The sequence below is a fragment of the Sardina pilchardus genome, chromosome 22 (assembly GCF_963854185.1).
Source record: "Sardina pilchardus chromosome 22, fSarPil1.1, whole genome shotgun sequence".
NCBI lineage: Eukaryota > Metazoa > Chordata > Actinopteri > Clupeiformes > Clupeidae > Sardina > Sardina pilchardus.
In genome coordinates, this window is record NC_085015.1 from 29,029,666 (window position 1) to 29,055,972 (window position 26,307).

General features: G+C 36.6%; 1 protein-coding gene across 1 annotated transcript in view; it reads right to left on the reverse strand.

The window, feature by feature from the left end:
• si:ch211-234p6.5 (uncharacterized) overlaps nt 1-26,307 on the reverse strand; it is a 55,727-nt gene that overhangs the window by 21,841 nt on the left and 7,579 nt on the right. The window contains exons 6-11 of the mRNA XM_062526214.1: nt 25,557-25,675; nt 25,188-25,370; nt 24,107-24,326; nt 23,031-23,150; nt 22,824-22,892; nt 22,588-22,668 (exon numbers count right to left, since the gene is read on the reverse strand). Of these exons, the coding sequence (XP_062382198.1) occupies nt 22,588-22,668; nt 22,824-22,892; nt 23,031-23,150; nt 24,107-24,326; nt 25,188-25,370; nt 25,557-25,675 (792 nt within the window). The remainder of the gene's footprint in view (nt 1-22,587; nt 22,669-22,823; nt 22,893-23,030; nt 23,151-24,106; nt 24,327-25,187; nt 25,371-25,556; nt 25,676-26,307) is intronic.

Here is a 26,307-nt window from a genome sequence, read left to right on the forward strand (position 1 = left end):
ACTAAGGTGTAGCTAGGGTAAACATGGTGGTTGCATAGTTTACAGAGAGTTGATAGTGTGAAGGTAGACAGTTTAAAGCTGAAACATTCCAGTTCTAACTGAACTAATGATTTCTATTCATGTTAAAATGTTGATTAGCTAACTTAGCTAATGATTTCTAGCAGTTACGCTAAAAATGCTAATTAGGCTAGCAATGCTAACTTTATTAACAATGCTAACCAGGTTGATTAGCTAACTTAACCGATGATTTCTAGCAGTAATGCTAAAAATGCTAACAATGCTAAATTTGCTGACAATGCTAACCAGGTTGATTAGCTAACTTAGTTGATGATTTTTTGCAGTTATGCTAAAAATGCTAACTATGTTAACAATGTTAACTATGCTAACCATGCTAACTAGCTAACTTGCTAGTGAGGACTTTTATTTTGAAACATTTGTTGCTAGGGTATCCATGGTGGCCACTATCAGGAAACAAGAAGTTACTGCAGTATAATCATGTTGGTTGCTATGGAAACGGTTATAAACACTTAATTTTAATGGTTGCTATGTTGGTTGCTAGGTACATGGAGGTTTCATGTAGTTGACTGGAGGCATAGTGGATGATAACTGACAGTTGGAATGGTTGAACAGTTCAATAGTTGAGTAGTTTCAATGGTTAAATGATTTAATAGTGTATTATTGCAGTGAGGACCTTTATTTTGAAACAGTTGTGGACAGAGGAAGTAGTGAAACAGGATCTGTAGTCTTAATGAGATTGTATGCTTAAAGCCTGAGACAGAAGGTGCCTCTCATAGCGTTTACGCGTCCTCTCTCGCTCCTCACTGATCTACATAAAGAATGATGGAGCGGCAACAATGGGATAGTTTAGCCCTTCTTCTATCTTTCTTTATGTAGATCATTGAGGATCGAGGAGCGAGGGAGGACATATAAACGCTGCTTGAGAGGGACCCACAGTAAATACTTTAAAAGTTGTATGTAGATAGTCTAATTAATGTTGATAGACAGAATGTTTAATGGATATTGATAGGCAGATTGTTTAATAGATATTGATTGACAGTTTAATGGGTGGATGAGTGAATGGTCTGAAGAAGATGAGTGGATAGAAGGTTGGATGGAATGTGCCTTATATTCTTGTTAAGAGAGACACTGATACAGCTCTCTGAGAGTAGTTGACACAGGTGTAATCAATTTAACTGGCTAGTCTTAAGAGAGACAGAGTACTCTTAAAGCCTGAGACAGAGTAAATAATTTAAAAGTTGAATGTAGATAGTCTAATTAATGTTGATAGACAGAGAGTTTAATGGATGTTGATAGACAGATTGTTTAATAGATGTTGATAGACAGTTTAATGGGTGGATGAGTGAATGGTCTGAAGAAGATGAATGGATAGAATGTTGGATGGAATGTGCCTTATATTCTTGTAGAATGGAGAGACACAGAGAATGTATCTGAGAGTAGTGGGTACAGATACAGGTGTAATCAATTTAACTGGCTAGCCTTAAGAGAGCCAGCCTGAGACAGAGTAGATTGTTTAAAAGTTCAATGTAGAGCGTCTAATTGATGTTGTTGATAGGCAGACTGTTTAGAATGGGTGGATGAGTGAATGGTTTGAAGAAGATGAATGGATATAAAGTTGGATGGAATTAGGAGGACTTATTTTGATACTGTTGTGCGCAGAGGATACAGGGGAACAGAATATGTAGTCTTCAGAGAGGAGCCTGAGAGAAACTGACAGTTGGTGCCCAGGTGGCTGACCAGCTGGGGTAACATTCTAATTGCTGCCGTGATGTCATAATGAGCAATGTTAAGTCTATGGGGAAATTGTTAATAGTTTTTATTTAATAGTTCAAAAAGTATAAAAGTTACAAAGTTGAAAAATACAAAGCACACATGGCATAAGCAAGACCTACGCAACAACGTTTGAATGAAGTTTCTACGTTAAACGGTTGAAGCTGAATTGCGAGCGTTAGAAGAAGAAGAATAAGAAGCCTAGGAAGAACAGTACAGTGCATTTTCATGCACTGTAATAAGAAGACTTGGAATAACAGTACAGTGCATTTTCATGCACTGTAATAATAAGAAGTTGCGGAAGAAGACTTGGAAGAACAGTATAGTGCATTTTCATGCACTATAATAACTAGAGAATGTAATTCCAAGGAAATTACGAGTGCATGAAAATGCAAAAATGTACAGATAAATCATGTAGATATGGTTACTAATGTGTTGCTAGGGTAGACATGGTGGTTTCATAGTTTTTGAAAGTTGATAGTGCGAAGATAGACAGTTTAAAATTGAATAAGCTAACCTGATTACCAGATTTGCTAGGGTAGACATGGTGGTTTCATAGTTTTTGAAAGTTGATAGTGCGAAGATAGACAGTTTAAAATTGAATAAGCTAACCTGATTACCAGATTTGCTAACCATGCTAACTATGCTAATGAGGTTGATTAGCTACCTTAGTTGATGATTTCTACCAGTTATGCTAAAAATGCTAATTATGCTAACAATGCTAACTATGCTAACAATGCTAACCAGGTTGATTAGCTAACTTAGCTAATGATTTCTAGCAGTTATGCTAAAAATGCTAACTATGCTAACAATGCTAGCCATGCTAACTAGCTAACTCGCTAGTGAGGACTTTTATTTTGAAACATTTGTTGCTAGGGTATCCATGGTGGCCACTATCAGGAATAAAGATGTTACTGCAGTATAATCATGTTGGTTACTATGGAAACTGTCATAAACGCTTAATTTTAATGGTTGCTATGTTGGTTGCTAGGTACGTGGAGGTTTCATGTAGTTGACTGGAGGCATAGTTGATGATAACTGACAGTTGGAATGGTTGAACAGTTAAATAGTTGAGTAGTTTCAATGGTTAAATGATTTAATAGTGTATTATTGCAGTGAGGACTTTTATTTTGAAACAGTTGTGGACATAGGAAGTATGAATCAGGATCTGTAGTCTTAATGAGATTGTATGCTTAAAGCCTGAGAGAGAGAGAGAGCTGCTGCACCTGGACTGGCCACCTGGCATAAGATTCTAATTGCCCTATTATGATGTCATAATGTAATGTTAAGTCTATGGGGAAATTGTAATAGTTTTTATTTAATAGTTCAAAAAGTATAAAAGTTACAAAGTTGAAAAATACATAGCTGAAGTCACCTAAGTAAGACCTACGCAGCGCAGTTTGAATGAAGTTTCTACGTTAAACGGTTGAAGCTGAATTGCACGCACAAAAAGCGTTAGAAGAATAATAATGACCTATAATAAGAACTAGAGAATGTAATTCCAGGGAAATTACGAGTGCATGAAAATGCAAAAATGTATAGATACAGTAGATAATGTAGATAAAGTTACTAAGGTGTAGCTAGAGTAAACATGGTGGTTGCATAGTTTAAAGAAAGCTGATAGTGTGAAGGTAGACAGTTTAAAGCTTAAACATTACAGTTCTAACTGAACTAATGATTTCTAGCAGTTATGTTAAAAATGCTAACAATGCTAACTATGCTAACCAGGCTGATTAGCTAACTTAGCTAATCATTTCTAACAGTTATGCTAAAAATGCTAACTATGCTAACAATGCTAACTATGCTAACAATGCTAACCAGGTTGATTAGCTAACTTAGCTAACCATTTCTAGCAGTTATGCTAAAAATGCTAACTATGCTAACCATGCTAACTAGCTAACTTGCTAGTGAGGACTTTTATTTTGAAACATTTGTTGATAGGGTATCTATGGTGGCCACTATCAGGAATAAAGAAGTTACTGTAGTAAAATCATGTTGGCTGCTATGGAAACGGTCATAAACGCTTAATTTTAATGGTTGCTATGTTGGTTGCTAGGTACATGGAGGTTTCATGTAGTTGACTGGAGGCATAGTTGATGATAACTGACAGTTGGAATGGTTGAACAGTTAAATAGTTGAGTAGTTTCAATGGTTAAATGATTTAATAGTGTATTATTGCAGTGAGGACTTTTATTTTGAAACAGTTGTGGACAGAGGAAACAGTTTAACAGGATATGTGTAGTCTTCAGAGAGATTGTATGCTTAAAGCCTGAGAGAGAGAGAGCTGCTGCAGGTGGGGCTGGCCACCTGGCATAAGATTCTAATTGCCCTATTATGATGTCATAATCCAATGTTAAGTCTATGGGAGAAAAAATGTTTTAAAAAATTAATATAAATTCAACAATAAAGTTTTCAAAGTTGAAAAATACAAAGCTGAAGTCACCTAAGTAAGACCTACGCAGCGCAGTTTGAACGAAGTTTCTACGTTAAACGGTTGAAGCTGAATTGGACGCACAAAAACGTTAGAAGAAAAATAAAAATAAAAACTAGAAATGCAATTCCAAGGAATTACCAGTGCATGAAAATGCTAAAAAATTTAGATATGGCTACTAAGGTGTAGCTAGGGTAAACATGGTGGTTGCATAGTTTAAAGAGAGTTGATAGTGTTAAGGTAGACATTTTAAAGCTTAAACATTCCTGTTCTAACTTAACTAATAATTTCTAACAGGTATTCTAAAATGTTGACTATGCTAACAATGCTAACCAGGTTGATAAGTTAACTTAGCTGATGATTTCTAGCAGTAATGTTAAAAATGCTAACTATGCTAACATTGCTAACTATGTTAACAATGCTAACCATGTTGATTAGCTAACTTAGCTAATCATTTTAGCAGTTGTGCTAAAAATGCTAACTATGCTAATAATGCTAACAATGCTAACAATGCTAACCAGGTTGATTAGCTAACTTAGCTAATCATTTTTAGCAGTTATGCTAAAAATGCTAACAATGCTAACCATGCTACCAATGCTAACTTGCTAGTGAGGACTTTTATTTTGAAACAGTAGTTGCTAGGGTATCCATGGTGCCCACTATCAGGAATAAAGAAGTTACTGTAGTATAATCATGTTGGTTGCTATGGAAACTGTCAAAAACGCTTAGTTTCAGTTCAATAGTTGAGTAGTTTCAGTGGTTAAATGATTTAATAGTGTATTATTACAGTGAGGACCTTTATTTTGAAACAGTTGTGGACAGAGGAAGTAGTGAAACAGGATCTGTAGTCTTAATGAGATTGTATGCTTAAAGCCTGAGACAGAAGGTGCCTCTCATATAGCGTTTACGCGTCCTCTCTCGCTCCTCACTGATCTACATAAAGAATGATGGAGCGGCAACAATGGGATAGTCTAGCCCTTCTTCTATCTTTCTTTATGTAGATCATTGAGGAGCAAGGAGCGAGGGAGGACATATAAACGCTGCTTGAGAGGGACCCACAGTAAATACTTTAAAAGTTGTATGTAGATAGTCTAATTAATGTTGATAGACAGAATGTTTAATGGATGTTGATAGGCAGATTGTTTAATAGATATTGATTGACAGTTTAATGGGTGGATGAGTGAATGGTCTGAAGAAGATGAATGGATAGAAGGTTGGATGGAATGTGCCTTATATTCTTGTTAAGAGAGACACTGATACAGCTCTCTGAGAGTAGTTGACACAGGTGTAATCAATTTAACTGGCTAGTCTTAAGAGAGCCAGAGTACTCTTAAAGCCTGAGACAGAGTAAATAATTTAATGGTCTGAAGAAGATGAATGGATAGAATGTTGGATGGAATGTGCCTTATATTCTTGTAGAATGGAGAGACACAGCTCTCTACTGAGAGTAGTGGATACAGATACAGGTGTAATCAATTTAACTGGCTAGTCTTAAGAGAGCCAGCCTGAGACAGAGTAGATTGTTTAAAAGTTGAATGTAGAGCGTCTAATTGATGTTGATAGGCAGACTGTTTAGAATGGGTGGATGAGTGAATGGTTTGAAGAAGATGAATGGATATAAAGTTGAATGGAATTAGGAGGACTTATTTTGATACTGTTGTGCGCAGAGGATACAGGGGAACAGAATATGTAGTCTTCAGAGAGATTGTAAAGCCTGAGAGAAACTGACAGTTGGTGCCCAGGTGGCTGGCCACCTGGCGTAAGATTCTAATTGCTGCCGTGATGTCACAATGAGCCATGTTAAGTCTATGGGGGAAATTGTAATAGTTTTTAACTAATAGTTTAAAAAGTATAAAAGTTACAAAGTTGAAAAATACAAAGCCCACATCGCGTAAGTAAGACCTACGCGACAAAATTTGAATGGAGTTTCTACGTTAAGCGGTTGAAGCTGAATTGCGTGCGTTAGAAGAAGAACTAGAAATGCAATTCCAAGGAATTACCAGTGCATGAAAATGCAAAAATAGATAGATAATGTAGATATGGTTACTAAGGTGTAGCTAGGGTAAACATGGTGGTTGCATAGTTTACAGAGAGTTGTGTGAAGGTAGACAGTTAAAAGATGAAACATTCCAGTTCTAACTTAACTAATGATTTCTATTCATGTTAAAATGTTGATTAGCTAACTTAGCTAATGATTTCTAGCAGTTACGTTAAAAATGCTAATTATGCTAGCAATGCTAACTTTACTAACAATGCTAACCAGGTTGATTAGCTACCATAACCGATGATTTCTAGCAGTAATGCTAAAAATGCTAACTATGCTAACAATGCTAAATTTGCTAACCGTGCTAACCAGGTTGATTAGCTAACTTAGTTGATGATTTTTTGCAGTTATGTTAAAAATGCTAACTATGCTAACAATGCTAACTATGCTAACCATGCTAACTAGCTAACTTGCTAGTGAGGACTTTTATTTTGAAACATTTGTTGCTAGGGTATCCATGGTGGCCACTATCAGGAAACAAGAAGTTACTGCAGTATAATCATGTTGGTTGCTATGGAAACGGTCATAAACACTTAATTTTAATGGTTGCTATGTTGGTTGCTAGGTACATGGAGGTTTCATGTAGTTGACTGGAGGCATAGTGGATGATAACTGACAGTTGGAATGGTTGAACAGTTCAATAGTTGAGTAGTTTCAATGGTTAAATGATTTAATAGTGTATTATTGCAGTGAGGACTTTTATTTTGAAACAGTTGTGGACAGAGGAAACAGTTTAACAGGATATGTGTAGTCTTCAGAGAGATTGTATGCTTAAAGCCTGAGAGAAACTGACAGTTGGTGCCCAGGTGGCCGGCCACCTGGCGTAAGATTCTAATTGCTTCCGTGATGTCATAATGAGCAATGTTAAGTCTATGGGGGAAATTGTAATAGTTTTTAACTAATAGTTTAAAAAGTATAAAAGTTACAAAGTTGAAAAATACAAAGCACATATGGCATAAGCAAGACCTACGCAACAAAGTTTGAATGAAGTTTCTACGTTAAACGGTTGAAGCTGAATTGCGAGCGTTAGAAGAAGAAGTTTAACTAGAAATGCAATTCCAAGGAATTACCAGTGCATGAAAATGCAAAAATAGATAGATAATGTAGATATGGTTACTAAGATGTAGCTAGGGTAAACATGGTGGTTGCATAGTTTACAGAGAGTTGATAGTGTGAAGGTAGACAGTAGATGAAACATTCCAGTTCTAACTTAACTAATGATTTATATTCATGTTAAAATGTTGATTAGCTAACTTAGCTAATGATTTCTAGCAGTTATGCTAAAAATGCTAATTATGCTAGCAATGCTAACTTTACTAACAATGCTAACCAGGTTGATTAGCTAACTTATCCGATGATTTCTAGCAGTAATGCTAAAAATGCTAACTATGCTAACAATGCTAAATTTGCTAACAATGCTAACCAGTTTGATTAGCTAACTTAGTTAATGATTTTTTGCAGTAATGCTAAAAATGCTAACTATGCTAACAATGCTAACCATGCTAACTAGCTAACTTGCTAGTGAGGACTTTTATTTTGAAACATTTGTTGCTAGGGTATCCATGGTGGCCACTATCAGGAAACAAGAAGTTACTGCAGTATAATCATGTTGGTTGCTATGGAAACGGTCATAAACACTTAATTTTAATGGTTGCTATGTTGGTTGCTAGGTACATGGAGGTTTCATGTAGTTGACCGGAGGCATAGTGGATGATAACTGACAGTTGGAATGGTTGAACAGTTCAATAGTTGAGTAGTTTCAATGGTTAAATGATTTAATAGTGTATTATTGCAGTGAGGACTTTTATTTTGAAACAGTTGTGGACAGAGGAAGTAGTGAAACAGGATCTGTAGTCTTAATGAGATTGTATGCTTAAAGCCTTAGACAGAAGGTGCCTCTCATATAGCGTTTACGTGTCTTCTCTCGCTCCTCGATCCTCACTGATCTACATAAAGAATGATGGAGCGGCAACAATGGGATAGTCTAGCCCTTCTTCTATCTTTCTTTATGTAGATCAGTGAGGAGCGAGGAGCGAGGGAGGACATATAAACGCTGCTTGAGAGGCACCCACAGTAAATACTTTAAAAGTTGTATGTAGATAGTCTAATTAATGTTGATAGACAGAATGTTTAATGGATGTTGATAGGCAGATTGTTTAATAGATATTGATTGACAGTTTAATGGGTGGATGAGTGAATGGTCTGAAGAAGATGAATGGATAGAAGGTTGGATGGAATGTGCCTTATATTCTTGTTAAGAGAGACACTGATACAGCTCTGTGAGAGTAGTTGATACAGGTGTAATCAATTTAACTGGCTAGTCTTAAGAGAGCCAGAGAGACAGAGTAAATAATTTAAAAGTTGAATGTAGATAGTCTAATTAATGTTGATAGACAGAGAGTTTAATGGATGTTGATAGGCAGATTGTTTAATAGATGTTGATAGACAGTTTAATGGGTGGATGAGTGAATGGTCTGAAGAAGATGAATGGATAGAAAGTTGGATGGAATGTGCCTTATATTCTTGTAGAGTGGAGAGACACAGCTCTCTACTGGGAGTGGTGGATACAGATACAGGTGTAATCAATTTAACTGGCTAGTCTTAAGATCCAGAGTGTATCCTTAAAGCCTGAGACAGAGTAGATTGTTTAAAAGTTGAATGTAGATCGTCTAATTGATGTTGATAGGCAGACTGTTTAGAATGGGTGGATGAGTGAATGGTTTGAAGAAGATGAATGGATAGAAAGTTGGATGGAATTAGGAAGACTTATGTTGATACAGGGGAACAGAAAATGTAGTCTCAAGAGAGCCAGTGTATGTAGCCTGAGAGAGAGAGAGAGCTGCTGCACCTGGACTGGCCACCTGGCGTAACATTCTAATTGCTGCCGTGATGTCATAATGAGCAATGTTAAGTCTATGGGGACATTTTTAATAGTTTTTAATTCATAGTTTAAAAAGTATAAAAGTTACAAAGTTGAAAAATATATTCCACAGGTCTCCTAAGTAAGACCTACGTAGCAAAGTTTGAATCAAGTTTCTACGTTAAACGGTTCAAGCTGAATTGCGAGCGTTAGAAGAAGAAGTGGAATAATAACTAGAAATGCAATTCCAAGGAATTACCAGTGCATGAAAATGCAAAAATAGATAGATAATGTAGATATGGTTACTAAGGTGTAGCTAGGGTAAACATAGTGGTTGCATAGTTTACAGAGAGTTGATAGTGTGAAGGTAGACGTTTTAAAGATGAAACGTTCCAGTTCTAACTTAACTAATGATTTCTATTCATGTTAAAATGTTGATTAGCTAACTTAGCTAATGATTTCTAGCAGTTACGCTAAAAATGCTTATTATGCTAGCAATGCTAACTTTACTAACAATGCTAACCAGGTTGATTAGGTAACTTAACCGATGATTTCTAGCAGTAATGCTAAAAATGCTAATTATGCTAACAATGCTAACCAGGTTGATTAGCTAACTTAGTTGATGATTTTTTGCAGTTATACTAAAAATGCTAACTATGTTAACAATGCTAACTATGCTAACCATGCTAACTAGCTAACTTGCTAGTGAGGACTTTTATTTTGAAACATTTGTTGCTAGGGTATCCATGGTGGCCACTATCAGGAAACAAGAAGTTACTGCAGCATAATCATGTTGGTTGCTATGGAAACGGTCATAAACACTTAATTTTAATGGTTGCTATGTTGGTTGCTAGGTACATGGAGGTTTCATGTAGTTGACTGGAGGCATAGTGGATGATAACTGACAGTTGGAATGGTTGAACAGTTCAATAGTTGAGTAGTTTCAATGGTTAAATGATTTAATAGTGTATTATTGCAGTGAGGACCTTTATTTTGAAACAGTTGTGGACAGAGGACGTAGTGAAACAGGATCTGTAGTCTTAATGAGATTGTATGCTTAAAGCCTGAGACAGAAGGTGCCTCTCATATAGCGTTTACGCGTCCTCTCTCGCTCCTCACTGATCTACATAAAGAATGATGGAGCGGCAACAATGGGATAGTCTAGCCCTTCTTCTATCTTTCTTTATGTAGATCATTGAGGATCGAGGAGCGAGGGAGGACATATAAACGCTGCTTGAGAGGGACCCACAGTAAATACTTTAAAAGTTGTATGTAGATAGTCTAATTAATGTTGATAGACAGAATGTTTAATGGATGTTGATAGGCAGATTGTTTAATAGATATTGATTGACAGTTTAATGGGTGGATGAGTGAATGGTCTGAAGAAGATGAATGGATAGAAGGTTGGATGGAATGTGCCTTATATTCTTGTTAAGAGAGACACTGATACAGCTCTCTGAGAGTAGTTGAAACAGGTGTAATCAATGTAACTGGCTAGTCTTAAGAGAACCAGTGTACTCTTAAAGCCTGAGACAGAGTAAATAATTTAAAAGTTGAATGTAGATAGTCTAATTAATGTTGATAGACAGAGAGTTTAATGGATGTTGATAGACAGATTGTTTAATAGATGTTGATAGACAGTTTAATGGGTGGATGAGTGAATGGTCTGAAGAAGATGAATGGATAGAATGTTGGATGGAATGTGCCTTATATTCTTGTAGAATGGAGAGACACAGCTCTCTACTGAGAGTAGTAGATACAGATACAGGTGTAATCAATTTAACTGGCTAGTCTTAAGAGAGCCAGCCTGAGACAGAGTAGATTGTTTAAAAGTTGAATGTAGAGCGTCTAATTGATGTTGATAGACAGACTGTTTAGAATGGGTGGATGAGTGAATGGTTTGAAGAAGATGAATGGATATAAAGTTGAATGGAATTAGGAGGACTTATTTTGATACTGTTGTGTGCAGAGGATACAGGGGAACAGAATATGTAGTCTTCAGAGAGATTGTAAAGCCTGAGAGAAACTGACAGTTGGTGCCCAGGTGGCTGACCAGCTGGGGTAACATTCTAATTGCTGCCGTGATGTCATAATGAGCCATGTTAAGTCTATGGGGGAAATTGTAATAGTTTTTAACTAATAGTTTAAAAAGTATAAAAGTTACAAAGTTGAAAAATACAAAGCCCACATCGCGTAAGTAAGACCTACGCGTCAAAATTTGAATGGAGTTTCTACGTTAAGCGGTTGAAGCTGAATTGCGTGCGTTAGAAGAAGAATAATAAGAAGAAGAAGAAGACCGAGGAAGAACAGTACAGTGCATTTTCATGCACTGTAATAACTAGAAATGCAATTCCAAGGAATTACCAGTGCATGAAATGCAAAAATAGATAGATAATGTAGATATGGTTACTAAGGTGTAGCTAGGGTAAATATGGTGGTTGCATAGTTTACAGAGAGTTGATAGTGTGAAGGTAGACAGTTTAAAGCTGAAACATTTTGATTTGCTGATTTCTATTCATGTTAAAATGTTAACTATGGTAACAATGATAACCAGGTTGATTGGTTAACTTAGCTACTGATTTCATGCAGTAATGGTAAAAATGTTAACTATGCTAACTATGCTCACAGTGTTAACCAGGTTGATTAGCTAACTTAGCTAATGATTTCTAGCAGTTATGTTAAAAATGCTAACTATGCTAGCAATGCTAACTATGGTAACAATGCTAACTTAAACTAACAATGCTAACCAGGTTGATTAGCTAACTTAACTGATGATTTCTAGCAACAATGCTAAAAATGCTAACTATGGTAAAATTGCTAACAATGCTAACCAGGTTGATTAGCTAACTTAGTTAGATGTTTTTTGCAGTTATGCTAAAAATGCTAACTATGCTAACAATGTTAACTATGCTAACCATGCTAACTAGCTAACTTGCTAGTGAGGACTTTTATTTTGAAACATTTGTTGCTAGGGTATCCATGGTGGCCACTATCAGGAAGCAAGAAGTTACTGCAGCATAATCATGTTGGTTGCTATGGAAACGGTCATAAACGCTTAATTTTAATGGTTGGTATGTTGATTGCTAGGTACATGGAGGTTTCGTGTAGTTGACTGGAGGCATAGTTGATAACTGACAGTTGGAATGGTTGAACAGTTAAATAGTTGAGTAGTTACAATGGTTAAATGATTTAATAGTGTATTATTATAGTGAGGACCTTTATTTTGAAACAGTTGTGGACAGAGGAAGTAGTGAAACAGAATCTGTAGTCTAAATGAGATTGTATGCTTAAAGCCTGAGACAGAAGGTGCCTCTCATATAGCGTTTACGCGTCCTCTCTCGCTCCTCGATCCTCACTGATCTACATAAAGAATGATGGAGCGGCAACAATGGGATAGTCTAGCCCTTCTTCTATCTTTCTTTATGTAGATCATTGAGGATCGAGGAGCGAGGGAGGACATATAAACGCTGCTTGAGAGGCACCCACAGTAAATACTTTGAAAGTTGTATGTAGATAGTCTAATTAATGTTGATAGACAGAATGTTTAATGGATGTTGATAGGCAGATTGTTTAATAGATATTGATTGACAGTTTAATGGGTGGATGAGTGAATGGTCTGAAGAAGATGAATGGATAGAAGGTTGGATGGAATGTGCCTTATATTCTTGTTAAGAGAGACACTGATACAGCTCTCTGAGAGTAGTTGATACAGGTGTAATCAATTTAACTGGCTAGTCTTAAGAGAGAGTGTGCTTAAAGCCTGAGACAGAGTAAATCATTTAAAAGTTGAATGTAGATAGTCTAATTAATGTTGATAGACAGAGAGTTTAATGGATGTTGATAGGCAGATTGTTTAATAGATGTTGATAGACAGTTTAATGGGTGGATGAGTGAATGGTCTGAAGAAGATGAATGGATAGAAAGTTGGATGGAATGTGCCTTATATTCTTGTAGACTGGAGAGACACAGCTCTCTACTGAGAGTAGTGGATACAGATACAGGTGTAATCAATTTAACTGGCTAGTCTTAAGAGAGCCAGTGTATGTAGCCTGAGAGAGAGAGAGAGCTGCTGCACCTGGACTGGCCACCTGGCGTAACATTCTAATTGCTGCCGTGATGTCATAATGAGCAATGTTAAGTCTATGGGGAAATGTTTAATAGTTTTTAATTTACAGTTTAAAAAGTATAAAAGTTCCAAAGTTGAAAAATATATTGCACAGGTCTCCTTAGTAAGACCTACGTAGCAAAGTTTGAATCAAGTTTCTACGTTAAACGGTTCAAGCTGAATTGCGAGCGTTAGAAGAAAAAGAATTATAACTAGAAATTCAATTCCAAGGAATTACCAGTGCATGAAAAGGCAAAAATAGATAGATAATGTAGATATGGTTACTAAGGTGTAGCTAGGGTAAACATGGTGGTTGCATAGTTTACAGAGAGTTGATAGTGTGAAGGTAGACAGTTTAAAGATGAAACGTTCCAGTTCTAACTTAACTAATGATTTCTATTCATGTTAAAATGTTGATTAGCTAACTTAGCTAATGATTTCTAGCAGTTACGCTAAAAATGCTTATTATGCTAGCAATGCTAACTTTGCTAACAATGCTAACCAGGTTGATTAGCTAACTTAACCGATGATTTCTAGCAGTAATGCTAAAAATGCTAACTATGCTAACAATGCTTAATTTGCTAACAATGCTAACCAGGTTGATTAGCTAACTTAGTTGATGATTTTTTGCAGTTATGCTAAAAATGCTTACTATGCTAACAATGCTAACTATGCTAACCATGCTAACTAGTTAACTTGCTAGTGAGGACTTTTATTTTGAAACATTTGTTGCTAGGGTATCCATGGTGGCCACTATCAGGAAACAAGAAGTTACTGCAGTATAATCATGTTGGTTGCTATGGAAACGGTCATAAACACTTAATTTTAATAGTTGCTATGTTGGTTGCTAGGTACATGGAGGTTTCATGTAGTCGACTGGAGGCATAGTGGATGATAACTGACAGTTAGAATGGTTGAACAGTTCAATAGTTGAGTAGTTTCAGTGGTTAAATGATTTAATAGTGTATTATTGCAGTGAGGACCGTTGTGGACAGAGGAAGTAGTGAAACAGGATCTGTAGTCTTAATGAGATTGTATGCTTAAAGCCTGAGACAGAAGGTGCCTCTCATATATAGCGTTTACGCGTCCTCTCTCGCTCCTCACTGATCTACATAAAGAATGATGGAGAGGCAACAATGGGATAGTCTAGCCCTTCTTCTATCTTTCTTTATGTAGATCATTGAGGATCGAGGAGCGAGGGAGGACATATAAACGCTGCTTGAGAGGGACCCACAGTAAATACTTTAAAAGTTGTATATAGTCTAATTAATGTTGATAGACAGAATGTTTAATGGATGTTGATAGGCAGATTGTTTAATAGATATTGATTGACAGTTTAATGGGTGGATGAGTGAATGGTCTGAAGAAGATGAATGGATAGAAGGTTGGATGGAATGTGCCTTATATTCTTGTTAAGAGAGACACTGATACAGCTCTCTGAGAGTAGTTGACACAGGTGTAATCAATTTAACTGGCTAGTCTTAAGAGAGCCAGTGTACTCTTAAAGCCTGAGACAGAGTAAATAATTTAAAAGTTGAATGTAGATAGTCTAATTAATGTTGATAGACAGAGAGTTTAATGGATGTTGATAGGCAGATTGTTTAATGGATGTTGATAGACAGTTTAATGGGTGGATGAGTGAATGGTCTGAAGAAGATGAATGGATAGAATGTTGGATGGAATGTGCCTTATATTCTTGTAGAATGGAGAGACACAGCTCTCTACTGAGAGTAGTGGATACAGATACAGGTGTGATCAATTTAACTGGCTAGTCTTAAGAGAGCCAGCCTGAGACAGAGTAGATTGTTTAAAAGTTGAATGTAGAGCGTCTAATTGATGTTGACAGGCAGACTGTTTAGAATGGGTGGATGAGTGAATGGTTTGAAGAAGATGAATGGATAGAAAGTTGGATGGAATTAGGAAGACTTATGTTGATACAGTTGATACAGGGGAACAGAAAATGTAGTCTCAAGAGCCTGAGAGAGAGAGAGAGAGAGCTGCTGCACCTGGACTGGCCACCTGGCGTAACATTCTAATTGCTGCCGTGATGTCATAATGAGCAATGTTAAGTCTATGGGGAAATGTTTAATAGTTTTTAATTTACAGTTTAAAAAGTATAAAAGTTACAAAGTTGAAAAATATATTGCACAGGTCTCCTTAGTAAGACCTACGTAGCAAAGTTTGAATCAAGTTTCTACGTTAAACGGTTCAAGCTGAATTGCGAGCGTTAGAAGAAGTTGGATTAATAATAAGAAACCTAGGAAGAACAATATAGTGCATTTCCATGCACTATAATAATAAGAAACCTAGGAAGAACAATATAGTGCATTTTCATGCACTATAATAAGAAACCTAGGAAGAACAATATAGTGCATTTTCATGCACTATAATAACTAGAAATGCAATTCCAAGGAATTACCAGTGCATGAAAATGCTAAAATAGATAGATAATGTAGATATGGTTATAGTTAGGTGTAGCTAGGGTAAACATGGTGGTTGCATAGTTTACAGAGAGTTGATAGTGTGAAGGTAGACAGTTTAAAGCTGAAACATTCCAGTTCTAACGTAACTAATGATTTCTATTCATGTTAAAATGTTGATTAGCTAACTTAGCTAATGATTTCTAGCAGTTACGTTAAAAATGTTAATTATGCTAGCAATGCTAACTTTACTAACAATGCTAACTAGGTTGATTCGCTAACTTAACCGATGATTTCTAGCAGTAATGCTAAAAATGCTAACTATGCTAACAATGCTAAATTTGCTAACAATGCTAACCAGGTTGATTAGCTAACTTGGTTGATGATTTTTTGCAGTTATGCTAAAAATGCTAACAATGCTAACTATGCTAACCATGCTAACTAGCTAACTTGCTAGTGAGGACTTTTATTTTGAAACATTTGTTGCTAGGGTATCCATGGTGGCCACTATCAGGAAACAAGAAGTTACTGCAGTAAAATTATGTTGGTTGCTATGGAAACAGTCATAAACACTTCATTTTAATGGTTGCTATGTTGGTTGCTAGGTACATGGAGGTTTCATGTAGTTGACTGGAGGCATAGTGGATGATAACTGACAGTTGGAATGGTTGAACAGTTCAATAGTTGAGTAGTTTCAATGGTTAAATGATTTAATAGTGTATTATTGCAGTGAGGACCTTTATTTTGAAACAGTTGTGGACAGAGGAAGTAGTGAAACAGGATCTGTAGTCTTAATGAGATTGTATGCTTAAAGCCTGAGACAGAAGGTGCCTCTCATAGCGTTTACGCGTCCTCTCTCGCTCCTCACTGATCTACATAAAGAATGATGGAGCGGCAACAATGGGATAGTCTAGCCCTTCTTCTATCTTTCTTTATGTAGATCATTGAGGATCGAGGAGCGAGGGAGGACATATAAACGCTGCTTGAGAGGGACCCACAGTAAATACTTTAAAAGTTGTATGTAGATAGTCTAATTAATGTTGATAGACAGAATGTTTAATGGATGTTGATAGGCAGATTGTTTAATAGATATTGATTGACAGTTTAATGGGTGGATGAGTGAATGGTCTGAAGAAGATGAATGGATAGAAGGTTGGATGGAATGTGCCTTATATTCTTGTTAAGAGAGACACTGATACAGCTCTCTGAGAGTAGTTGACACAGGTGTAATCAATTTAACTGGCTAGTCTTAAGAGAGCCATAGTATCTTAAAGCCTGAGACAGAGTAAATAATTTAAAAGTTGAATGTAGATAGTCTAATTAATGTTGATAGACAGAGAGTTTAATGGATGTTGATAGACAGATTGTTTAATAGATGTTGATAGACAGTTTAATGGGTGGATGAGTGAATGGTCTGAAGAAGATGAATGGATAGAATGTTGGATGGAATGTGCCTTATATTCTTGTAGAATGGAGAGACACAGCTCTCTACTGAGAGTAGTGGATACAGATACAGGTGTAATCAATTTAACTGGCTAGTCTTAAGAGAGCCAGCCTGAGACAGAGTAGATTGTTTAAAAGTTCAATGTAGAGCGTCTAATTGATGTTGTTGATAGGCAGACTGTTTAGAATGGGTGGATGAGTGAATGGTTTGAAGAAGATGAATGGATATAAAGTTGGATGGAATTAGGAGGACTTATTTTGATACTGTTGTGCGCAGAGGATACAGGGGAACAGAATATGTAGTCTTCAGAGAGGAGCCTGAGAGAAACTGACAGTTGGTGCCCAGGTGGCTGACCAGCTGGGGTAACATTCTAATTGCTGCCGTGATGTCATAATGAGCAATGTTAAGTCTATGGGGGAAATGGTGATACTTTTTAACAAATAGTTTAAAAAGTATAAAAGTTACAAAGTTGAAAAATACAAAGCACATATGGCATAAGCAAGACCTACGCAACAAAGTTTGAATGAAGTTTCTACGTTAAACGGTTGAAGCTGAATTGCGAGCGTTAGAAGAAGTTTAACTAGAAATGCAATTCCAAGGAATTACCAGTGCATGAAAATGCAAAAATAGATAGATAATGTAGATATGGTTACTAAGGTGTAGCTAGGGTAAACATGGTGGTTGCATAGTTTACAGAGAGTTGATAGTGTGAAGGTAGACAGTTTAAAGATGAAACGTTCCAGTTCTAACTTAACTAATGATTTCTATTCATGTTAAAATGTTGATTAGCTAACTTAGCTAATGATTTCTAGCAGTTACGCTAAAAATGCTTACTATGCTAGCAATGCTAACAATGCTAACCAGGTTGATTAGCTAACTTAAAAGATGATTTCTAGCAGTAATGCTAAAAATGCTAACTATGCTAACAATGCTAAATTTGCTAACAATGCTAACCAGGTTAATTAGCTAACTTAGTTGATGATTTTTTGCAGTTATGCTAAAAATGCTAACTATGCTAACAATGCTAACTATGCTAACCATGGTAACTAGCTAACTTGCTAGTGAGGACTTTTATTTTGAAACATTTGTTGCTAGGGTATCCATGGTGGCCACTATCAGGAAACAAGAAGTTACTGCAGTATAATCATGTTGGTTGCTATGGAAACGGTCATAAACACTTTTTAATGGTTGCTATGTTGGTTGCTAGGTACATGGAGGTTTCATGTAGTTGACTGGAGGCATAGTGGATGATAACTGACAGTTGGAATGGTTGAACAGTTCAATAGTTGAGTAGTTTCAATGGTTAAATGATTTAATAGTGTATTATTGCAGTGAGGACCTTTATTTTGAAACAGTTGTGGACAGAGGAAGTAGTGAAACAGGATCTGTAGTCTTAATGAGATTGTATGCTTAAAGCCTGAGACAGAAGGTGCTTCTCATAGCGTTTACGCGTCCTCTCTCGCTCCTCACTGATCTACATAAAGAATGATGGAGCGGCAACAATGGGATAGTCTAGCCCTTCTTCTATCTTTCTTTATGTAGATCATTGAGGATCGAGGATCGAGGGAGGACATATAAACGCTGCTTGAGAGGGACCCACAGTAAATACTTTAAAAGTTGTATGTAGATAGTCTAATTAATGTTGATAGATAGAATGTTTAATGGATGTTGATAGGCAGATTGTTTAATAGATATTGATTGACAGTTTAATGGGTGGATGAGTGAATGGTCTGAAGAAGATGAATGGATAGAAGGTTGGATGGAATGTGCCTTATATTCTTGTTAAGAGAGACACTGATACAGCTCTCTGAGAGTAGTTGACACAGGTGTAATCAATTTAACTGGCTAGTCTTAAGAGAGCCATAGTATCTTAAAGCCTGAGACAGAGTAAATAATTTAAAAGTTGAATGTAGATAGTCTAATTAATGTTGATAGACAGAGAGTTTAATGGATGTTGATAGACAGATTGTTTAATAGATGTTGATAGACAGTTTAATGGGTGGATGAGTGAATGGTCTGAAGAAGATGAATGGATAGAATGTTGGATGGAATGTGCCTTATATTCTTGTAGAATGGAGAGACACAGCTCTCTACTGAGAGTAGTGGATACAGATACAGGTGTAATCAATTTAACTGGCTAGTCTTAAGAGAGCCAGCCTGAGACAGAGTAGATTGTTTAAAAGTTCAATGTAGAGCGTCTAATTGATGTTGTTGATAGGCAGACTGTTTAGAATGGGTGGATGAGTGAATGGTTTGAAGAAGATGAATGGATATAAAGTTGGATGGAATTAGGAGGACTTATTTTGATACTGTTGTGCGCAGAGGATACAGGGGAACAGAATATGTAGTCTTCAGAGAGGAGCCTGAGAGAAACTGACAGTTGGTGCCCAGGTGGCTGACCAGCTGGGGTAACATTCTAATTGCTGCCGTGATGTCATAATGAGCAATGTTAAGTCTATGGGGGAAATGGTGATAGTTTTTAACTAATAGTTTAAAAAGTATAAAAGTTACAAAGTTGAAAAATATAAAGCACATATGGCATAAGCAAGACCTACGCAACAAAGTTTGAATGAAGTTTCTACGTTAAACGGTTGAAGCTGAATTGCGAGCGTTAGAAGAAGAAGTTTAATAATAACTAGAGAATGTAATTCCAAGGAAATTACGAGTGCATGAAAATGCAAAAATGTACAGATAAATCATGTAGATATGGTTACTAAGGTGTTGCTAGGGTAGACATGGTGGTTTCATAGTTTTTGAAAGTTGATAGTGCTAAGATAAACAGTTTAAAATTGAATTAGCTAACCTGATTACCAGATAAGCTAACTATGCTAACAATGTTAACTATGCTAACGAGGTTGATTAGCTAACTTAATTGATGATTTCTAGCAGTTAATGTTAAAAATGCGAACTATGCTAACAATGCTAACTATATTAACAATGCTAACCAGGTTGATTAGCTAACTTAACTGATGATTTCTAGCAGTTAATGTTAAAAATGCGAACTATGCTAACAATGCTAACTATATTAACAATGCTAACCAGGTTGATTAGCTAACTTAACTGATGATTTCTAGCAGTTATGCTAAAAATGCTAACTATGCTAACAATGCTAACTATGCTAACCATGCTAACTAGCTAACTTGCTAGTGAGGACTTTTATTTTGAAACATTTGTTGCTAGGGTAACCATGATGGCCACTATCAGAAATAAAGAAGTTACTGTAGTAAAATCATGTTGGTTGCTATGGAAACGGTCATAAACGCTTAATTTGAATGGTTGCTATGTTGGTTGCTAGGTATATGGAGGTTTCATGTAGTTGACTGGAGGCATAGGTGATGATAACTGACAGTTGGAATGGTTGAACAGTTAAATAGTTGAGTATTTTCAATGGTTAAATGATTTAATAGTGTATTATTGCAGTGAGGACTTTTATTTTGAAACAGTTGTGGACAGAGGAAACAGTTAACAGGATATGTAGTCTTAATGAGATTGTATGCTTAAAGCCTGAGAGAGAGAGAGAGAGAGCTGCTGCAGCTGGACTGGCCACCTGGCATAAGATTCTAATTGCCCTATTATGATGTCATAATCGCAATGTTAAGTCTATGGGGGGAATTTTAATAGTTTTTATTTAATAGTTCAAAAAGTATAAAAGTTACAAAGTTGAAAAATACATAGCTGAAGTCACCTAAGTAAGACCTACGCAGCGCAGTTTGAATGAAGTTTCTACGTTAAACGGTTGACGCTGAATTGCACGCACAAAAACGTTAGAGGAAAAATAATAATAAGAAGAAACAGGATAACAGTAGAGTGCATTTTCATGCACTCTAATAATAAGAAGAATAGGAAGAACAGTACAGTGCATTTTCATGCACTGTAATAATAAGAAGAATAGGAAGAACAGTACAGTGCATTTTCATGCACTGTAATAAGAAGATATCGGATAACAGTAGAGTGCATTTTCATGCACTCTAATAAATCGGATAACAGTAGAGTGCATTTTCATGCACTCTAATAAGAAGATATCGGATAACAGTAGAGTGCATTTTCATGCACTCTAACTAGAAAAGCATTTCCTGAAGGAAATACCAGTGCATGGAAAGTCATTGCTAGGATTATGCTAGGGCAATTCAAGTGATTACTATATATTGCTAGGCTAAATAAAGTGGTTACTATTCTATAAAAAGTGGTTACTAGGTTGGTTGCTAGGGAAATCACGTTGGTTGCTAGGGAAATCACGTCGGTTGCTAAGGTGGTTGCCAGGGTGTCATTATGGAAGTGGTTGCTAGGTTGTTACTAAGTAATTATAGTGGTTGCTTTGCTATAAAAAAGTGTTATTTTAAATATAGTTTTAAAAAGTTATTGAAATTGGGAGAAATAGAGAGAGTGATAGAGAAAGTGAGAGGAAGTGAAGAAAAAAAGTGAAAGAAAGTGGGGATGACAAGTGAGCTATCCAGTTCAATGGAGAGACACACAGAGAAGAAGTTCCATTGAAGTTGCTGAAGTCAGTGAGACAACACCGGCAAAGTTGATTCCATTCTATTTCTTTAAAAGCTAAGTATGATGTCACAAAGCCTATGTTAAGTCTATGGCAAAATTAAGTTTAGTTTTTATTCAATATCTTAAAAAGTAAAAGTCGTAGAAATATGAAAAGTAATAGACTGAAATTTTGATGCAAGAGCTAGGCTACGTGACAAAGTTTGAACCAAGTTCCTCCGATAAGCGGTTAGAGTCAAATTAGGGCCTGGAAGAATAATAATAAGAAAAAAAAATAAAAATAAAAAGCCTAGGAATAACAATACAGTGCATTTCCATGCACTGTAATAATAAGAATAAGTGGAATAACAATAGAGTGCATTTTTCATGCACTCTAATAACAATAGAGTGCATTTTTCATGCACTCTAATTACAGAAAATGCATTAACATTTCCAATCTCTAACTGTAGAGATAAGGGCTGGGGCATAATCCGAAAAAAAAAAGATTTAAAAAGGCGTGGTGCTGGGGAACCCTGCGTCATAGGGGAACAGGAAGAACCCTTCTGTTCATCGTCTCGCTTTCTAAACCGTCTCTGGCTTCCACTACAATCAACGGAAGTAGCTACACCAGATGTGATAGCAGCACGTACGTTCTAAGAAAATAGACCAGTCTTCTTACTCGTGACTGTGGAGATGACAGTGGGGGCTCCTGTGGGGTGTCCCAAACTGTTCAATCTCCTTCCCCTCTGGTAGACGACACAGGGCACTGTTTGCCAAAAGCAGATGACACTAAGACAGCTTCTTCCCCCAAGCAGTCACTCTGTTGAACACTCTGAAATAGCACCCACCCTTACACCGAACAAACTCAATCAACCTGTTCTGCTCATCTACCTGCCACGTTTGAAATCAATCGGATGATCGGTTTGATGGATATGCAAATATCAGACAGACAGACAGACAGATAGACGATCCTGTAATGTATACATAGATGAACCTGTTTCAGAGGACAAGACACTACTCACCTTTTCCACTTGCAAATGAGACAGTTCTACACAAAGAGCCTGAAGCTGCTTGTCACATCCACAGAGCTTTGTCAAGACAGCCTGAAAATAACACAGTAGTGATGAGTCAGTGTGAGCAGGGAAAAAAGAGAGGAGAAGAGGAAATACCTAAAAATAAAAAACCGTGCAAAGGAAATTATGAGTATAGTTCAATCAATCATAGCAAGCAATTAACTAGTTTTATATCATTGTCTTACATCAACGTGGTTATCAGGAGTTTTGCTGGAATGAATTTCACTTCCTTGAAATCCATCATACCTTTCAGACTGAAAACAAAAACAGAAAACTGTATTTTCAAGCAACTTTACAGTGCAATCTCAGTGCACTATATGATGTGCAATAACTTTCACATCAACAAACAGACAGACTGATAGCCAAACGTGAACAGCAAAGGCTGACAGTACCAGAGTCGCTGGATGCTGACATACATATGACTGACTGTGAAGGGACTGGTAATGTGGGTTTCCTAAATTAGGGGAGGGTCGGGAAGATGGTAAAGGTGGTAACTGGCTGCTCACAGATCCCTGCAGAAACATATCCAATGATGACAGAGTCAAAGAAATTATATATACAGGAATACAGGATATATACTGCATATACATATACTTTATTTATATAGCACATTTAAAACAACAGCCGTTGACCCAAAGCATAGCATAAATTTGATAAATACATAGACAAATAAATACATAAATACTACAATTAATATTAAAGAAATAAAGAACAAATAAATAAATTAAGATGAGAAATGAGAAAACAGAGATTACAGAGATAGACAGATCCAAAAGCCAGGGTAAAAAGGTGGTTTATCGGGCTAGACTTGCAACTAGAGATGGTTAAGCAAGATTTGACATGGGGAGGGAGGCTAGTCCAAGGTTTGGGAGGCAGTTACTAAAAAAGTCCTATCTCCTCTGGTTTTAAGATGAGCATGTGGGACTGTGAGGAATTGCTGAGAGGATGACCTGAGTGACCTTGGGGCAGAGTAAGGAGTTACAGTAAAAGCTCTGTGATGTAAGAAGGGGCTAATCCATCCAAACAAAAAGTAAGATTTTAAAATCAATTCTGTATTTGACATGAAGCCAATGTAGGTTAGCCAGGACAGGTGTGATGTGATCCATTTTCTTAGTTCCTGTTAAAAGTCTAGCTGCAGCAATGTTTGTCTAGGTCAGACCAACATATGGAATTACAGTAGTCGAGGCGGGATGTGATAAAAGCATTGATAACAGTTTCAAGATCATTGTGAGATAAAAAAAAAGGTATAAGCTTAGCTATAGTTCTTAGATGATAAAAGCTGCCCTTCACCACACTGCTCATGTGTACAGTACCTTGAAACGTATGTGTGTGTGTGTGTGTGTGTGTGTGTGTGTGTGTGTGTGTGTGTGTGTGTGTGTGTGTGTGTGTGTGTGTGTGTGTGTGTGTGTGTGTGTGTGTGTGTGTGCGCACATGTGTGCATGTGTGTATGTGTTTATGTCTTCCTTACCTTGTGTGTATGTCTTTCCACACCAAATGTTTGTTTGTTGGAAGGCGGTATTGGTGGCAGGTCGTTATTAGGTCTAATGTCAACTCTCCCAACTGGAGTGTGGGGACGTGAGTCTAGTTGACCCCTGGAGCTCAGGGATTGTGGACAGGAAGGGAAGTATTGTGGAACAGAGAGGAAGGGTGGGCAGCACTCATCAGTCTGTTCTTTGTTTGACAGTTCACTATACAAAGAGTAATAGTTCACGAAAACCTGGATTAGTAAAATACTTTTGCATCCACTTGGCATCCAACACATGCTGTTTCGTCCACTGTCTACAAAACACACAGCAAACTATGTCCATGGAAGACTACATCTAAAAGTATGGGACTCTTTTTTTCTAGAATTCCAAACAATGTTGCACCCTCCTGGAGTGCTCATCAGTGTAGTTCCTTGATTAACTAAATAAGTGTGAAGTACATTTTACCAGTTTTTTTTTTTTTTTTTTAATTATGTGAGCAGACACACAAATGGCCAGATATACCCAATTCAAATATTGTCTTCTACCCAATGGTGAAGATAATTCTCCTAAAAGGAGGGCATACCTACAGTATGTTAATATCCAGAATGCACATGCTCTACAGAAAATTAATTATTGCAAAAATGTAATTAGCTAGGCTAAAACCCAACCTGTCTGAAGTTTCCTCTAAGTGTTGCATACCAAACACCAAGGAAAATAGTACAGAAAATGTTTGTTAAAATTATAAGAAAATAGTCACTTTAGTGTTTAATTATGGCTGTAAGACAAGCCATAGCAGGAAACAGAACAGTTTCTGGATATCTATGCTATAATGCACACTAGTTTTAGAAATGCCAGCTCTTTTCGAACTTCTGAATGATACACATCATGCACTGGCTAAAATAATTTTACATCCACTGTAAACAATGAAAGAAATGTATGAATTTATGTGGGCTTCAGTCCAAATGATTTTTACAATTTTAGCAAGACTACAGGTAAAATCTTCTGGACATTGTAGATTCCCGAACTGACACCATTCACATTAAAAACCTCCTAATATGAGCTGATGTTTAAATGTTACCATACCTCCTTTGCACAGTCTTCTTTTTTCCTCCATACTCTATCTGAGATTCTGCTCTTTCTCCTTGATGCTTAGTTGGTTCAGTCGTTTTTTTGCTGGTTTGTACATCTCTCATTGATGAATTATGTTGAGTATGCATAAACTCAGTGCTGTCTACCTCTGTGAAGTCTTGGTAACTAGAGCAACGCCTGGGGAAAACCAACATCACCAAATAAACATCACAGTAATTACTGTACAACTGTAATGGCATACCAGTAGCACATATTACATGTTTACCTAATAGAGGGTGATAGTACAACCTAACTTTGGTTTTGAAGTTAAAATAGTTTAGACAGTCTTGAAACAGAGGAAAGTTATAAACAGGATGGATTCACTTAGAAATGGTGGACTCTGTATCCATGCTTGCTGATTGGCTGATAGCTCTGACCCAGCCCAGCATATCCTCCTGGGTGTCTGCACTGAAGAAGTAGGTGCGCATGCCTTTATGTACGACCTGTCAAATACAAACACAATGTCCTTCTCATTTATCGGCACCCTTGGTAAAGAAAGTAGCATTTTCTGTACGGTGGGAAGTTGTTGAAATCCTTTCGAAAAGACAAAACAGTATTTTACAGCCCTGATACCATATAGTTATTGTGAAATTACCTAATTTATTTCATCATAACAACAGATAACAGGTCACATTTTACCATCAAACTAACTACTAGCTACAAAAACTTTGACCACTGTGTAATTGAGCCATAACACTTAGAAGTTGCTATGTAATTTAGTCCTTCATAGCACCATCATGTTGGTGTAATTACAGAAATATTACATCACAGTAAGTAAATCCTAAATATGTATTGCTTCGGAAAGTACATATTTACAGCGGTTATTACCATTTTATTTTACCCTTAAATCCAAGTTATTTGCAATGTTGTTGTTTGGTAATTGCACAGTAATTGTCTAGAAATTACACATCAATTATTTGTAATATGTGGTTTAAAAATATTGTTACCATTACATTGCATACATATTACCATAACATTACCCACTTATAACCGATCTGTAATGTAAAGTGTTACCACATTTTCTTGATGATGCATTGTTTTGCAGTCATTTTACCTCCAGGTTGGATTTTTTCTG